We start from the raw sequence: 18,513 nt of genomic DNA, 5'->3' as shown, positions 1-18,513 counted from the left end.
TTTTGCTTTGACACACCCTCATTCTTCAGGACAGCAGAGGAGATGTGATGTTTCTACTGCATCCCTTATGGTGTTTTCTATACACCTCTCTGCCTCTCAGCTTCTCTAGGCCACCTACCTTGGCCTCAAGGGAACAGGCTGGCTGATTCTTCCTCAGTCAGCTCCACAAGACAACCTTCATATCCAGTGTCAGAGCCCAGTCCACCAATAAGGTCAGGAGACATCTCAGGCTATCTTGGCTCTTAACATCCCTCTGCCTACCAGCTGTCATGGGGTGGATGCTAATTCTAGCCAATTTCTAGATTTGAAAGAGTATACTTTCATTGATGCATTCTGAAAACCATTCTTGAAGATGTAAACATCTCCTGCAACTGATATGAAATGACCATTACCTCCAATTAAGAGTTTGAGAGCTTTTTTACATGAGTTATTTATTGTATGCTCATCATTCCCTAGTCATGGTTGTTTACAGGTTCTTTAGACGACATCATGACCCTCCAGTTTCACTTCTGTTTTAAACAGCACTGTCAGCAAGTTTTTTTAGAGCAGGGAAAATGCAGTATTATTTAAAGACAGCAAAAGAAAACACTGTTTCTACCGGTGTGTTTGCACTATTCCACTATACCACAGTGCCACTTAGAGGTTATGTAATGGAAAAGCAGGAAAGGAAATGTTCTTCATGTAGTGCTCCGATCTCAGTTCTGTGTTGAAACCGAAAGTAGATACAACGGATTAAGAGCCTCGTGTAGAAAAGCTCACATTCAGTGATGTTACCAAAGCTCATAATTCCTTGGCTTAGAACCTCATATTCTGACTCACCTTTAATATGAGGTGACTGTTATGCACTATGAGTTCTTCTGCTCAGATTTTAATTTAAGCTTGGGAATAACTCCTCCCTCCTACTGCCCCCTACTTATTTGGCTGAAGTGGCAGCTGCTGTGGTGGTGGAGGCTAGGAGGGCAGTCTCTCTTTCTCTCTCCCCTCGAACATGCTTTGAAATTGTTTATATGGACATTGGTGCCCTGATAAAATTATGTTTCCCAAGGCTCCTGGCACCTGGAACTTTGCCGTAACAGCGTTTCAGTCACCAGAAATAGGAGTGGAGGAGGGAAAAAGAAAGAGAAGAAAACAAGCAAGCAAGTACAAGAATGAGAGAAAGGAGGATGGGGTGGGAGAGCGAGAGACCCTTACTTCCCTACAGCCATGGCCACAGCAATCACCATGGAGGGGGGGAGGGGGGGCATCCGTCTGCAGAGCAGTAGCAACTGCTGCAATAGCCACTAGAGCAGACGCTGCCACAGTGGCCATCAGGAAAAAGAGTTTAGGGATCCATGGGGAGGGTTTTTGATGGCTCATGAGGGGAAGCAATTACTGGTGAATTTAGAACTCTCAAGTTAACTTATTTCCAAGGTTTCTCCACTTTTGTTTGTAATTATCAACCTGAATCCAAAGTCAAGCCTAGGGGAGTTTACCCTTGACTAGTTACATTACACTCTAAGCACATCAGAGTTTATGAAATAACTTTATGAAATGCATCAATAAAGAAGTTTGTGTGTGTTTAAAAGCATACTTTGGACGTTCACCTCATCTTGTTTGGTAGTTTTGGAAACTAGTGCCTGTCTTCTTTTTTCCTGCTCTGGACAATCCCCTGACCTTCGGGGCACGTGGGAGAGGGTTGCAGTAGATAAGAGGGTAGCTGAAAAGGTCACATGCATACACCGAAGACCATGCACAGATGGTTGACCCTGCAAAGCTCTTTGGACACCAGTGAATTATTTTATTTCATCATTTGCAACTACACAAAAATATCTTCCTTTACAACCTCTCGTTGCAGTGTAAAATTACTATCCTGGCCAACTTTGTGCCTTGACATTGCACTTAATGGAGTATTTGCATTAAATATGTTATTTCAGCCTTCTTTACCCATGTAAACAAAGTTTTTCATCCAATTCCAGTGAAATAGTTGATTCTAACAGGAACACACTAGCTTCATATGGTAAATCTGTAGTACAGACCTACATCCTTTAGGCTATCTTTGATCAAAGGCATTCACAGGGCAGATAAAAGTGACATTTTAAATCAAAGCTAAAAATATTTATTTTTTATAGTCCAGTTAACACAGCAACCCTTTTGAAATAAAGGCAATGGCTCAGACATGACTGGACTGGTGGACATAGCTGGAAATGTCATCTGTTTTATTTGAAGTTGCCAAGAATAATTCCTGGTTTTCTGTTCTCTTATAGCTTCACTCATTAACAACTACTGCAGTTGGTACAATATGCTTCATCTCTGCCTATTTCTTTGAAAGCTGGAGGAAAACAGCTCAGTTTCTCAGAGAAGAAGTCAAGAAAACAAATAGCTCTCTCTTTCTCATCATTAATACAATGCCAGAAATGCTTTTAAATGAATCTAGTGCCCTGGATGGAGAGTCACAGAGTAAGATAACTGCCTCTCTCTGCTAGAGTGTATTAAATGTCTCATTCCCCTTTATTGCAAAATGCTGATTGTAATACCATAGTTAAAACTGAATCATGATTCTAAGGGAGCAATTCTATGGTCCCTGAGAGGGTGTCCCAAGGGACATAGCATTTTGCAGATGCCCCTCTTTTCAGGCAGAGGATGGTCCATAGTGGGAGGAAAAACTACCTCTGGAGGCCTCCTCATTGCAGTGGCAGAAACTTCTGCCACTATTGCCCCTCTGCCGGTGCTCCAACAGTGGTAAGGAGAAAAAGGGGACATGCTAGGGGGTGGGCCGAGGGAGGCTTTGGACCCACAGGATTTCCCAAGCATGGACTTAGAACAGGAAAGAAAATACAACCCTGGATTAGTGTAGTGAACAGGAAACCCCTCCCCAACCTTCTGTCCTGCATGGCTTAGATGTGGCGGCACTCCGCTGCAGACTCTCCCCTCGCCGCCACCTCCATAAGATTGCTCTGTAAGTGAAGTCTCAGAGGGCCAAACTAAACATTACATGCAAGTGTGTGTAACAATACCTCAACGGATTACCCTTTTACAGAAAAGCAAGTTCGGAAGGGGCATTTTTATTTATTTATATCTCCCCAAGGGGGATAATAATGACTGGGGAGTCACTGAACAGATCATTTTGGTCCAAGGAAGGCTTCTTTAGGAATGATCACACTACCACCTTTTAGGTGACTGGGACAAATCTCTCTATCAACGAGGCATTACCATTTCCCAGGCCCAACTGGGCAACCCCCCCCCCCCCGCGCCCTCCACTAGAAGCTATCAGATAAGATAGTCCAGGTCTGAGACACAAGTGGAAGGCCGGTAGGGAGGCCACTTACACATTGCCAAAAAGGAGGAAATGCCTCATTGTCAGCACCTCCCCTGGAGGGCGAACATTGAAGCAGCCACCTTCCATCATGTCCATTAAGACACTATGCTCAGGGAAGTGTTGGATGCAATGCGTTTTATTAAGCACTGCTAGTTGCATCACTATTCAGTCAACCTCCCAAAGTACTTCCATGTCAAGGCAAGGAATTATGTCTCTTACTCCTGGCTGAGGGATCAGTCAAATATACATTATGGCCTTTGGGTGGGGAAAAAGAGTTGGGAACCTCCCCTTTTCTGGTTTCTCTACCTCGTGTTTCTCCCGCAGCCACTCTAAAGCCCAAATCTTATCATTGCCTACTCTCCATCTAGGCCCTGCAGTCATTCAACATAGGATCCCCAGGGCCAAGAGAAGTAGCTGTCATAGGTGGTCAGAGCAAGCCCCTTTTCCTCCCTTTCCAGTGTGACTGGCCAGAGCTGCTCTCATCTGCCTGTCCCTACTGACTGCTCCCACCTTCCAGCCAAGGCTTCTCTTCCCCCAGCAGTCCCTTCCCCTCCTCCTTTCCACTTGCCTCTCTGTTCGTCTTTCTCTCTACTATGCAGTCATCTTATCACTTGCCTCTCCATTCAGCCTCCTCAAGACTCTTCACTCTTTCCGACTCAGCCTTTCCTTCTGCCCCCCCCATGCCTCTGCTGTGCCTCTTCATCTCTGTCTCAGCCCCACCCTGCTTGATAAGCAGCAGCTGCAGTGTTTCTGCCTAGCCAGCTGGACTGATGAGCCCTCTCAGCTGTCGCCTTGAGGAGATGGTGAGTCCCAGCGGTGCCCACAATCACCCTAAAAGAGGATGAAAGAGAACACAGATACGTTGAGAAAACTCTCTGGAAAAGACCCTGATGCTGGGAAAGGCTGAAGGCAAAAGGAGAAGGGGATGGCAGAGGATGAGATGGCTAGATAGCATCACCGATGCAATGAATATGAACTTGAGCACACTCCGGGGGAGAGCGCAGGACAGGAAGGCCTGGGGTCACGAAGAGTCGGACACGACTGAACGACTGAACAACAAACATATATCAATACATTTAAAATTTAAATAGAAATAAATACATCTCTCCCTAGTGGGAGCTGGCTGAGCCAAGGGGAACTGCTCATCCTGCTGCCCAGTTGCTAACTGTTGATGAAGTGCTGAAGGAGTTGCACTGGTTACCAGTTGTTTTCCGGGCCAAATTCAAGGTGTTGGTTTTGACCTTTAAACCCCTATATGGTTCCGGCCCAGCCTATCTGAAGGAGCGCCTCCAGCAACACCAGACAGGCCGCTTAACAAGATCAGCCTCGGATGGCCTTCTCTCTGTCCCATCAGCCAGGACAGCTAGACTGGTGGGGACGAGGGAGAGGGCCTTCTCTGTGGTGGCCCCCACTCTGTGGAACTCCCTCTCTAGGGAACTCCGTCATGCCCCCTCTTTAATGAGCTTCCGTCATGCATTAAAAACGTGGTTGTTCAGGCAGGCATTTGGGGTGGGTTAGGGTATTTAAAAAAAAAAAATTATGGTAAAATTTTATTGTTTTAAATTGTTTTATGGTGGGTTGTACATCGCCCAGAGTGGCTGGGTGACCAGTCAGATGGGCGATTAATAAATTTAATAAATAAATAAATAAATTGATAGGTGACTTCAAGGCCCTGACTCTCCCTCATTTGTTTGTTTGTTTGTTTGTTTGTTTGTTACATTTATATCCTGCCTTTTTTCCTCCTTAAGGAACCCAAGGCAGCTCCTTAGGATTCTTTATCTTTAAACCTGACTTGGACCATACAGCCCTTCAAATAAAGGATGCCATCAATCAGAGGTCTGTCCTTTGTAAAGGGGGATACATGCTCACCCATCTTCGCATTATTTACAGTGGAGAAACGGTGTGTGCACATGTGTACCTGCGTGCATGCATTTAACCCTTTCCCCACCAACTATTTTCTATTGAATCTTCCTTGCCCCTATTTACTCTTCCCCCTATGGGGTTCCAGACTGTTGGGAGTTTTATTACAGAAATTTACATGCAACATGTAATTCATCCCTAAAGAGTTTTTCTCTCCAAATGAAATGAAATGTTTCAAGCTACAAATAGAAAGCTTTGCAAAAATCAAAGAAATACAGACCTACAAAATACAGCAAAATATATCTTCACAATATGGTATATTGCAACCTTTCCCCAACCTGGTTCTCTCCAGATGATTTGAACTTCAGCTTCCATCAGACCCAGCCAGCATGGCCAATGGTCAGGAATGCTGGATGCTGTAATCCAAAACGTCTGGGGGCACCAGGTGGGGGAAAGTTAGTGCATTGTACTGGCGTGTGTAGATGTCCATTTTTATTTCTGAGCACTTTTGCACTAATTTTGGAACATCTTTTCTGCAGCTAGGAACACTGCAAGCACTATATATATATAGGATGGATTTAAACGCAAGCACCTATGGGGAACTAGTTAGTTGTACTGGGGTTCAAAAGTTCTCATCCCCACCATTTTGCAGCAATCTACTTTGAAGTGATGTGATCAAGCCTAGAGCTTCAACGTAGTGAGCCTATACACACTATTGGTTTCCTTGTAGAGCAGCCTCTACGCAGTCAGAATTAAAGAAGCTGCACATAGCTGCTTGTCACTTGAATCCATCTATAGGCTTCAATTCTCTGTGGTTTCATGTGGGCAGCTGGTTGGCCACTGTGTGAACAAAATGCTGGATTAGATGATTAATAAATAGTTTTACTTTTAATTAGAAACAACTGAGATAATTTTAGTGACAGATATCCCAAATGCAAGCTTCCACAGCTTCCTAAAATTATGAGTTTGAAACCTTGGAGCGTTTGGCTATCCTTGTGGAGTGTTCTTCATGCTGCCCTTGATAAAACTGCAATTGCAAAGAAGCAAGCATGCGGTTTTTAATACATTGAAAGTTGTTGTCTCTGCTACCTGCTGCTCTAATTACTTTTCACCCCCATGTTCGCTCTCCCACAAAGAAACCGACACGCCTACATCCTTTGAGGAAAGCTTGATGTTTCAATCTGAACCGCCCTGACTGTTTGTCATATCTCTTAAAATGTCGCAGAACTCCGGCTTGGTCTTGCTCACTTCTTATACTGAAGGCAGAACATGTGGATGACACAATCTAAAGAGGGCTGTCAGTAAAACGAATTGCCTTATTCATAGTGAATAATGTATCCAACACATTTTTATTAGCACTTGTTTCATCTTTTTGTTTTGCTGCAACACTTTTTCATTATTCTCCCCCACTCTATACATCAGAAGAGTGAAACAGAGCAGGAGAGCAATTTGAACTGTTTGCACATAAAGCAACCTTGGATGTTATTGATGATTTGGAAAAAGATCGCCCACTATAACAATCTTTTTTTATATAACAAGGTGATAACTTGTTGTTTCTATTTAACAGATTTAGAGATTATAGTGGCAAAGTATGTATTGCAAAAGGTTCACAGAATTGAAGTTGAGAAATATGCCATTATGTAAAGGCCTTATTTGCCTACAATTTCTTCTAAAAAAAGATATGACACATAGGCAACAGCCAAAAAGATAAATAAATCCCAAATTAGAGAAGACTTAAAAGAACAGGTATATTTAGTTCAGAGAGAAGCTAGGTGGTGCTGTAGAAGAGCACAAAATATTGAATCTGCTATAAAAAGAACGGCAGATGCTTATTTTTTTCCTCTACGTAAAAGAAGAACGAAAACACTGCAAGATGAAAATGGAAAATTCTTCAGCTAGGTGATATTGCCCTGAAGAATTCATTGCAATAAGGGTCAAAGCACAAAGGCTTAGTATAAGTTACAAAACCATTAACAAATGTCTGTACTGGCTAGGCTAAAATGTAGAATGCCCCGAACATGACTTTTGCACCAGAAAGAGGTGCATAAGATGAAAGCAAACTCATGTTGCATCACAGTGCTATAACAAAGACTTGCTGGAGTTGCAAGGATGAATCAGACTGGTTGAAACATTTTTGATGGATTTATGACAAAATGGAAGTGCTCACAAAGACTGTTTTCATTCAAAATACTGAGATGTGTGTTGTTGTTTTTAATTGAGTTTCCAGAAGAACAAAAATACCATTGACAGTAATATCTGACAGAGGGAAAGTAAAGAGGTTATAATAAATTTGGAGTGGCGCATAGAATTATCAAGAGCAACTTCAGACATAAACCATGTTTAGCAAGACAGAAAATTCTGCCCATCTGTATTTTGTATAACAGTTTCTTACAACCTCCTTTGTGGCATGAAGTTGAAGCAGGTTAATGCTGAAGATAGTTCATATCCCTAAGACAGGCCAGTTGTGAAATCTAGAACAACAGTGGCTTGGATCCTAAGTGACTCCTCCTTTCATATAAGGACAGAGGCAATTTCCACCAACCCCCTCCCTTTGTCACCACTGGCACCATATCCCACACCATTCCCAAGGGTTCCCCAAACCCCAAGAGCAGATTTTTTGAGAACACAGGGAATGCAAAGGGAAGGGAGAGGTAGGAATCCCTGTTCCATGGATGTGAACAAATGTTCAATTTGCAGAACAAAACTCAGGATCCAAGTCAATTGTGTATGACTAACACTTTCAGTTGCATCAAAAATGCTTATAGTTGCAAACACCTGCTGCCTCTAACATTTAAATGAACGTTTAATCCTTGAGATAATGTCTAACATTTTAGGAAACTTCTGTTTCAGACCTTCTTTTATTATTTTAACCACAAAAAAGGGTTATCTGAAGTCTACTTTATCAGAAATACAGAAAAAATATACTACTGCTGTCAACAAATATACTGTATAACACTTCATTTCTGCTGCTGTTCATATGCTTTTTACTATGTTGTTTTACTGCTGGGTTGTTATTTGTTAGGTTTGTTTTTGGTTTTCTTGTGATTTATATTTTATTGTAAGCTGCCTTGAATTTGATTTTATTATACAAAGGTACTTTATAAATGACCAAATAAATAAATAACATTATAAGAACAGAAAAAGAGCTGTGCCGGATCAGTCCAAGGGTCCATCTAGTCCAGCATTCTGTTCACACAGTGGCCAACCAGCTGTTGACCAGGAACCCACAAGCAGGACATGAGCGCAACAGCACCCTCCCACCCATGTTCCCTAGCAGCTGGTTCCCCAGCAGCTGGTCCCCCAGCACTGCCTCTAGTACTAGAGGTAGCACATAGCCATCAAGACTAGTAGATACTGATAGGCTTTTCCTCCAGGAACTTGTCTAACCCCCTTTTAAAACCATTCAAATTGGTGGCCAGCAGCATTTCATCTTGTGGTAGCAAATTCCATAGTTTAACTATGCACTGTATGAAGAAGTACTTCCTTTTATCTGTCCTGAATCTCCCACCAATTAGCTTCATGGAATGACCCCCGGGTTTTAGTATTTTGAGAGTGGGGGAAAAATGTATCCCTATCCACATTTTCCACACCATGCATAATCTTGTACACCTCTATCATGTCTCCCCTTACCCTCCTTTTTTCCAAGCTAAGCAATCCCAGCTGTTGTAACCTTTTCTCATAGGGAAGATGCTTCAGCCCCTTGATCATTTTAGTTGGCCTTTTCTGCACTTTTTCCAGCTCTACGATATCTTTTTTTTAGGTGTGGTGACTACAACTGTACACAGTATTTCAAGTGTGGTCACACCATAGGTTTATATAAGGGCAGTATGATATTGGCAGTTTTATTCTCAATTCCTTTTCTAATTATGCCTAACATGGAGTTTGCCTTTTTTACAGCAGCCGCACACTGGGATGACATTTCCATTGAGCGGTCCACCACAACCTCAAGATCTCTTTCTTGGTCAGGCACCGCTACCTCAGATCCCATCAGGCTATACTTGAAGTTGGGATTTTTTGCCCCAACATGTATCACTTTACATTTGCTTACCCTGAACCACATTTGCCATTTAGTTGCCCATTCTCCCAGTCTGGAGAGATCCTTTTGGAGTGCTTCACAATCCCTTTTTGTTTTAGCCACCCTAAATAATTTGGTGTCATCAACAAACTTGGCCACTTCACTGCTCATTCTCGATCCACTTTGGTACTGCATATTGAAACAAAAGTTTCCCTCTTGCTTCTCTTCCTTTTCATATTCTGTGGCTGCATCCAAGACTGATGTCTCATTCACTAAATAGTATGGCTTAGCTATATATTTTTCTTTCGAACAATCAGCAGCATTCTTCTAAAAACTAAAATAATTAAAACTGACATGGTTCTAAACATGATGCCACCACACTTGGGAAAACAGATTTGACCAGTGTGCAAAATGAGCGATATAGCCAGATTCATCAACTAGCAGAGCACAGAGCAATGGAACAAAATAAAACAAAATACGCTTCCTCTCATGCAGAGCAAAATTAAATGCTGAGTGGGTGTAAATACCTTGAAGATTGCACTTAATTTGTAGTTCCCTAAATTATCAACATTCCAAGTAGCAAAGTAATGTCAAAGAATGTTCATAACCTTGTAAGCACTTCTAAGCGAAACTGTGCTCTTGCATCATGATTAATTGTTAGGCATCAAAGAACTACTCAGCAAATAGAGCACTTAAAGCATGCATGTGCAACTGTTTAAATAAAAACTCACCTTACTTGCCTGGATGCATAGATGTTTGCCAACTTGGCATTTAACACAGACTAGAATATAGGATTTGAGCCATTCAAGTGACCACTGAGCCAAGTTGGGGAAAGATCTCAAGAATTTTCTAATCCTATTTATTAGATGAAGTAGGATTTATCAATCCCAGTCTCCTTTTAAAATCTGCCATGTAAGATGGTTCTAGAAGTATTCAGGGAACTTCTAATTTTGGTCAAGAGCTTTCCTGTTTAGGAAAATTTTGTATAGCACCCAATTAAAATCTATTTGCCACAATTCAAACTCACTGCATCTAACCCTGTGGTTTGTGGCAGTGGAGAACTACTGTTCTTTATCTTCTCTATGGCCACCTTTTAAGTATTTGAAAATAGATGGTTATCAAGAAATCATTTAACCATCTTTTCTTAGGGCCTACATAGACTCGTTTCATTAATGTTTCCTATGGTATGCTTTCTAAAGCTTGGGCTCCTTCACACTCAGCTTTTATCCTGCGATTGAGATTGCTCCTTCACGGAAGTTTGCGGGCTCTTTACCTGATGCCATGATCATTCAAGGCATCTCCTGCACTAAATGCCCTTTGTTCCGTTTTTAAATAGATCACAGATAATGAGCTATCAAATTACCCCTCTGTGAAAAGAGTAAAAGGGCAAGAAGAGGAGTGAGATCAATGAAAGATAATGGAAGACTCAGATACAGAGAGAAGGAGGGGGAAAGGGGGTGGGGGGAAAGGAAGCACATGAAAAAAGGAGTCGTCGTGATCCTGCTTTTAAAACGGAAGCAGAAAGCCCAGTTTTAAATGCAGAATTTTAGGCTGCTGTAGAGATGCCCCCTTTCTAGCCTTCATAGCTGTCCTCTCAGTTTTCTCTGGCTTGTTAACATCCTTCTTACATTGAATATTATAATCCAGATGAGGCATAATCAATAGCAAGTTGTACTGTTACTCCCTCTTACTTCTGTCAATGTATTCTAGGAAGGTATAAGATAAGAAAAGCTCAGTTTGCATAATTGATTTAAAAAATTTTCAGCAGAAACCTGAAGATGAAGTGGCAGAGGAAATATGGATAAGTGAAGGCTGACAGAGTAGAAGAACCTCAGAAGAGTTTATGAGGGAGGAAGAGGTAGCATACAAGTTGCAATAGCTCTGCAGTCACGAATCTGAAGCTGCTGCCTGCACGTGTGTTTATGTGCATCTGTGTGCATGTATATGTGTGTGTGTGTATGTTTATGTGTATACACATACACACACACATATATATATATATATATATATATATATATATATATATATATAAAAATCAAAGATCTACAAACCTGCTTTAAAAAACCCACCTGGGATTAAAAACATTGGATAAAACATTCAGAGAAGAAAAATGTCCCTTGGCCATCATTCTAGTATCTTTTATATACTGCATTGGTTACTTAAACAAAGACAAGCAAATTAAATATATGGAGATAAAACAGAGAAAGGACTGAGTCTGTAAATTAGCAACTTTGTTTCATCATCCCAAACCTCCACTGGAAGCTAAAAAATAGAAGACCCTAGGCGTTATGCCTAATACAAAAAAACAAAAAACAAATCCAAGCAGCAAAGCTTTTGCTATGTCTGCCAATTAGAAAGTGAAAGGAACAGCAGTACCATTAAACACTCAACAAACATATAAAAAGAGGATTTCTTCATAAACATATGTGCTGATACAATCCTGGCACAACATCCCTACAGTGCTGATATAATATCAGGTTTGAGGCATTCTGCCGGTGTAGCAGTGACTACTAAATGTGACTGCTCAAAAATGTCCTGTGTGGCCTCTCAAACTGCTTGAAGAGATGGTTGTGTGTAGGTTTAAGGCATATGAACCACCACTGTTTCCTGCCCCCACCCCTTCTCTGAAGCTCTAAGTGACTGCAGGAACATAATGGGTACTTTAAAACACGCAGATGATCAACACTTCACATGGTAAATGATTATTAGATTCCCCCCTTCGAATTTGTCTCCTTCATATACAAGCATCACATCCCACAATTACAACTCCTCCTTTACTGAAAATAGTCAGGTTTGTATTACACCTGGTCATCATTTAAAAAAAATATATATATAACCTGGTACTATGCCAGCCTGACTGTTGTTTGCTTATAGGGTACTGTTCAGTTAAATCCTCCTAATGAACAGGGGAAAGAAGCAAGAATTATCCAAGTTTACTGGTTCTCTGCCTTGCTAGAACAAAAAATGAAACAGGCAAATTCTGAAATATGTTGATGCTAACTCATTTTAACTTAAATATCCTTTTATTTTTTCCCAAGCTTTTAATGCTCTTTAATACCATTCAGGAAATTCAGTTTCATTTCTCTAAATGGAAAAGCATAATGAACATTCATTCAAAAATATATTTCACACCAAATACTCAGACAAATATGCATTAACACAACAGGGGCATAATTCAAACACAGCTGCTGTACAAACGCCATTAATTTCAAACTCCATTGAAATAAATGGAGGTTGAACAGTAAAAGTGGTTAGGATGCTGAATCTTTTTTTGTATATAAATAATTTTGAAATGAAAAAGAACATACAGAAAATGTTGCAGCAAATAATTCATCCAGTTTTAATCACAAATGAAAGGGTGCTAGATGAAGGATTATTTATTATGGTCACTCTCTCTGCTTGAGAGGTGCTCAAGTTACTTTCTATTATAAAAGGGACCTTGTATAACTAGGATATCTTATTATCTAGACTCTCATACTCAGACCAGTGGGAAGAAACCATATTGAACCAATTTGACATAATAAGGTGCTGCACCCTACATTATTCACCTTGCCTCAAGTCTTCCAGCCCACTGTATTCTCCCTCACACTTTCTGGAGATTCAAAGCAATTTGATGTTTTGCTGTGCAAGCTTCACACAATGATATACCAAGATCTGCATGACTGCACATCATGTATCTGGTTGTTGTTTTCTGTTATATAGCAGTGAAATCTGCTGGACTGGGACCATGGTGTGCAGGAAGGGGATTTAGCCCTATCCCCCATGCCATAGCTCTGCCGAAAATCACCATCCAAAGCTGCCATTTGCCATGGAACAAAAGCTTCAGAGGGATGATTTTTGTTGGGGCTGTGAAATAGGGGAAAAGGGCTACCTCCCATCCCTGTGTAACACAGTTCTCATGCTGATTGGTCCTCCACACCCAAGGCTGCTATTTAACAACAGATATATGAAATGCAATCATGCATTGCACCTAGTTTGGCCCTAGGTTTGGTCATCACGGTCATGGAACCCAGATTTATTTTTCATACAGATTATAGGATCTGTACCTAGCAGTTGTGATAACTGTTTGGCAGCTGCTGTGGCAAGTCAACCCCTTTGCAAGTGGATATCCAGCTGAAGGACTGCCAGAGACTTGAAAAGGGGAGCAACTAAATGTATTTCACGGAAAGTATAGCAGAAAATATTGTCAACAAGTACTCTCTTTTTCTTGGTATCAAATTTTGCATATGGAATGCTAGGAAAATGTGATATCCCTACAACAGGACCATGTAAACCACCTTGGGTTCTTTGCAAGAAAAGAAAAGGCGAGATATAAATGCAATAATAAATAAATAAATAAATTTTATTCAAAAAATAAATTTTATTCAAACCAATTAGCGTAAACTGTCTCTCGCTGCAATCTGTTTTTAATTCCACTTTTTGAGGACACCAACAACAAAATCTGCTGGAGAGAGTAAGTCATTTCAAAGGACTGTCGTTTCCTCCCACTTCCAGCCCCTTGAGCATTTCAGTTGTCCGTTTCTGCACTTTTTCCAATTCTTTTTTAAACCAGAACTGTACATAGTATTCCAAGTGTGGTTACACCACAGATTTGTATAAGGGCAGTATGATATTGCTAGTTTTATTTTTTATTCCTTTCCTAATTATGCCTAACATGGAATTTGCTTTTTTCACAACAGCTACATATTGGGTTGATACTTTCATCAAGCTGTCCACTACAACCCCAAGATCTCTTTCTTGGTCAGTCACTGCTAGCTCAGATCCTATCAGCATATATGTGAAATCCCAACTTCACATATATGTTTCAGATGTCAAGAATTATCTCCCAAAGGTTGAATTCTGTACTCCTTTTTCATAAAGTGCAGTAGGAGCACTAACTTAATGCTTCTGTATGTCCGCAACATATAGAAGCATTAAGAGCAGTCAAGTAGTTTATAAGAGCTTTGATGCCATTTTGCAAGGATGGTGAACTTGTGGCCCTCCAGATGTTTTGGCCTACAACTTTTAGGCCAAAACATCTGAAGGCCACAAGTTGACCACTCTTGAAACATGGCTTGATCAAAACTTTAGGCTTAGACATAGATGTATAAAGACCAATTACCTCAGTCAAGTGAGGGTTGGGGTTGAATCCACATTGGTTGCAGACCTTGTTGTGACACTGTGTACAGGTGTTGAAGTTTGGCTGGTTAGGAGAAGAGGTGAGTTCTGTTGTCTTGCATATAGGACAGAGAGTGCTGCTGGGAAGGGGTGCAATTTGCGGGACAGAATAAGGTGAGGTAGGGGTGCTGCCTCGATCGGGTGACACAGATGGTGAACGTCCTGATCTCTGGTCCCTCCTGTCCACTTGGAGAGTCCTCCTTGGCCCATCAGCCTGTTGGGGGGTCTGCCCATGGCTCTTCATCTCCTTTGTGCTTTCACTGGTCTGAGCAGCCTGTTTCAGGGATGGGGATGCTGCTCTCTGTCCAAAGGAGGGGCCTGATTGATCTGGTCTTCTTAGTGTGCTGAAACATATGAAACACGTATATAATCAACTGGCTGCAGAGAATTTAGGTAAGACAATAACCAAAACTTCCTCAGATATTTCCTCAGGACCTTCCCTGAAAGGAAATGTGAACTTCTCTAAGATTTAAAGTTAATAAAAGTAAAACTTGTAAATAGTTGTTTAGACACACATTATTATCTCTGCCCCTTTCTTAGAACTGCTGAACATAGGAGACTTTTCAAAAAGCAGTTATGGCTAATTTATCACACTGGCCAACCCTATAGTGTGTTTTAAGTCAGTCCAGCTAAAAGTCTGGTCTATCTTTTACCTGCAATCTACAGGAGGGAAGGGGAGACTATATGTGAACCGCCAGAAATCAGGCATCCTCTATTCCAATCAGATAGTTTTCCATTATTGGAGAAGGCTATCTGGTACTTTGCAATAGCACTTAAAATCTCCTTGCAACAGAAGAATTCCCAGCCTACCAGTAGAAACAAATCCGCTCTACCTTATGGTGCTTCTATAGGACAAAATGGCTAGGGGATAGGTAGATAATCCAGCTGTTGCAGGGCTTTCTAAAAAGGAGTTTTCTCAGTTTTCCCCCCCAAAATGAAAGGCATTTAAAATAGGATTCTGTGACTGCTGCTGCTGCTGGTTCATTGTTCCTAGTTTAAAATAGGTCAATGGACTGCAAGAACATCTCTTCTTCTTTAGCACACAAGCATGCACATACATTGTCATTCGTTCCTGCTTCCCTCATTAAGGAATAGTCCAACAAACCAGAATATCTAAACTGATACGCATTTTCAGATTAAAGAGCTGTCACTTTCACTTGCTTCTACCCACCCTCTTTATAGGGCAGGATTAAGCATGGTCTTTTTGGAATTCAAGCCCAGTGAAATTTCTCAGAATGTTATATTGCAGTTTCATGTTCTCTCATGTCTAAGTCATATTAATAAATTCCAATCATTCAGAAACAGAAAATCCTATACTGCTTATTCAGTGCTCAGCCCTCTATGTCAAATGGTCTGGCATTGTCCCAAATACTTTCTGATTTCTTCTGTAACTAGAATTATATTAAAAACAGAATAAAATATATGCAATAATATTTTGCAAAAGTGATGATTTGTGCCCAAAGGCACATCAAGTTTATCTGTCCTCAGACGCAGATTTGGAGCAAAGAAGGCCAAAGTCTTCCAGAATGTTTAACAAACACAATAAATCTTTAAAATACATCAATGACACAGTTTCACACTGTTCAACTAGACTGTTTCAATGTATGCCTGCTGTTCTAGTCATATAATTTCTTGTATCTATTAGAGTGGAACCACGCATTGTAAGAAACATAATGCTGAGGCTGAAAATGGCAGCCCCATGCTGAATTTTCCCCTTCCTCGATAATGTGTAGGATCACTTACCAAGTGTTCTGAGATCGTTATGCTGTGCATTTTCCCATCCCGCCCCCAAGGAGCTGCTAATGACATGGAAAGGGAGTGGGGAAATTTACCATGTGATGATGTGATGATATGGGGTAAATGATCATGATCCTAGACATTACGAAGAATAGAGGGGTAACATGACATGGGGCTTCCATTTTCAGTGGCAGACCTGTGTTTTTTAACTGTGTGTAGTTCCAGCCTCAGAACACGTTTTTCTTGCTCAAAACAATTTATCAATTTGGTCAACTAAACAAATATATATTAAGCTTTTTCTCTCTGCTTTATGGTTTAAAAAAACCCCTCACAAGAATGGATTTAGAATGAATAAAGTATTGAGTGGATTAAAAAAAAACGACAGGTCTAATTAATATGGATTTGAAAATGATAGCTAACTACTTTCAAATAGAAACGCTTCATACTGTTACTGCTTTCTTTTACACAAGTAACTGCATCAGCAACAAAAGTGTTTTCCATTCTGAGAAACAATTTTACAATGTAATAAACAGAGGTTTATTATATATGCTGTCTAAAATCATTTGCATATAGCCCCCACACACACAAATAATGTTACGACATAACGTGTCACTTTCATCAGCAGTTCTTAACAAGAAAAATGAAGATAGTGTGAGACAAATCTTTCCCTTATCTCATGCAAACCGATAACTACATAAAAAGAATTCACATGAACCATTCACATTAGAAAAGCCTGTTCCCAGCTGACAGCAATATTGCCAAGAGACTGAAAATGAAGTTTATTTCCGATTACTTTAGACCCTCCAGGTGCTATCATTGTTACATCTCCATGAAAATGGGTACCGTGGTATTGAACATGATTTTATTATTTTTAAAAAATTCTATTATCTTCTGAAAATGTATTTCATTTCAGTTTATTTAACCATTTAGTATGTATATATCCCAATACATGACATACATTGTGTATATATGTAGAAATTCAAGCCATGACATTCAAAATATGCTGAGTCAGATTCTCAACTGATGAGAATTAAATTAAATTAAATTAAATGGGCATTTCACATCAACTGAGAATGCACAGAAACACTACCAAATATTTGGATCAGGGACTGTAAAACCCGGAGACTTTATGACCATCTGACGTTGACCAGCATGATAAACCAGACCCACTACGAAATTCCTGAAGAGGAAATCAGTAGTACTTATAGGACAGACTGGCACAAAACTGGACTACAGGAATTTGTCATCTATTCCATCTGGGCTCTGGCAACATACTTCACAGGGTTGTTGTGAGGATAAAATGGAGAGAGGGATCATGTAGGTCGTCTTGGAGTAAAGTCAGGATAGAAATATAACAAATAAATAAAAATATTATTGTAGATTCCTTCCCTCACTTCTATACTGACTGTACCTCTAGCCATCAGCTACTTCAATGACACAAAGCATTCTCTTGACAGATATTTGCAGTGGAACATAAACTGTCCAGATGAAGGTTTTTTGGTTTAGGGAGAGCCTTCCTAGCAGGCTACAAAATAAACGAAGAAGGCAACCTGATGAAAGGAACTGCCCAGTGCCCAGCTGGATATCATTTTTGGTGCCAGAGGTGAAAGAATAACTCACAGAATCTTTGGTCCAAGCCTTTTCACATTTCCCTCCGTGAAATAAAAGGTATCATGAAAGCAGAATCTATGTGTATATATTTTCCGCAGATTAATAAAAATGACCAAATTTCCCATTCTATTAAAAAATGATGATCACATGGATTCAGATGGCGTCCCCATCATTCTCTCAGGCCGCCCATGTTCAAGCCAGGACTCTAGATGGAGAGCTTTTGCCCTTGGATCACTTCCTTAAGAGACGAGGGTTTTGTTTTCTGCTGCCTTCAGTTGAACTTTGCAAATATCTGGGACATGAACAGGACAGCCACCTTCCAGTTGTTAGTTCTTGTTTTTTAAGACTTCCATTGCAGAAATGCTAGAGTGGCAAAGCGGTGTAATAGTAACAATATAGAAAATGTGGAATCACACTACAAGCAGAGAGAAACCATTTCTGTTCTTTCAGTCCCAGAATGTTTTATTTAATATTTAGAAAATGTATGAATTGCCATTTTGGAATGCTCAAAATGGCATACAAAATTTCCTTTCAATTGCTGGCAAACTGCAGCAGAAAACAACACCCCAGTGAATTCAAGTAAATGTAGTTATTATTCTTTGTTATCAAATCTGCATAACATCCAGACCCTGATGTAAACATGCAATACTTTTATCATTGAATTCAAAATAGCCATTTGTCCCAAACTGAAAAGTAACTAAGGGCGCAATCCCATGGCTGCTAGTCAGCAGCTAGAGGGCCATAGGATTGGTTGGTTTCTGGGAACCTCCCTCAGAGGGTCAGTTCCCAGAGAACCACCTCCCCTCCCCCTCCCGTGCTGCCTTGTAAGTTACGTGGA

At 40.5% G+C, this 18,513-nt stretch overlaps 1 protein-coding gene across 1 annotated transcript in view; it reads right to left on the bottom strand.

The window, feature by feature from the left end:
• Positions 1 to 18,513, bottom strand: part of BSN (bassoon presynaptic cytomatrix protein) — a 314,535-nt gene that overhangs the window by 266,982 nt on the left and 29,040 nt on the right. Inside the window, exon 2 of the mRNA XM_084839602.1 lies at positions 14,272 to 14,671. Within this exon, the coding sequence (XP_084695728.1) occupies positions 14,272 to 14,671 (400 nt within the window). The remainder of the gene's footprint in view (positions 1 to 14,271; positions 14,672 to 18,513) is intronic.

This window comes from Heloderma suspectum, chromosome 2 (genome assembly GCF_057233095.1).
Source record: "Heloderma suspectum isolate Gila_16-S chromosome 2, 16-S_ref, whole genome shotgun sequence".
In the NCBI taxonomy this organism is placed as follows: domain Eukaryota; kingdom Metazoa; phylum Chordata; class Lepidosauria; order Squamata; family Helodermatidae; genus Heloderma; species Heloderma suspectum.
This window is presented reverse-complemented; position numbering and strand designations above follow the sequence as displayed.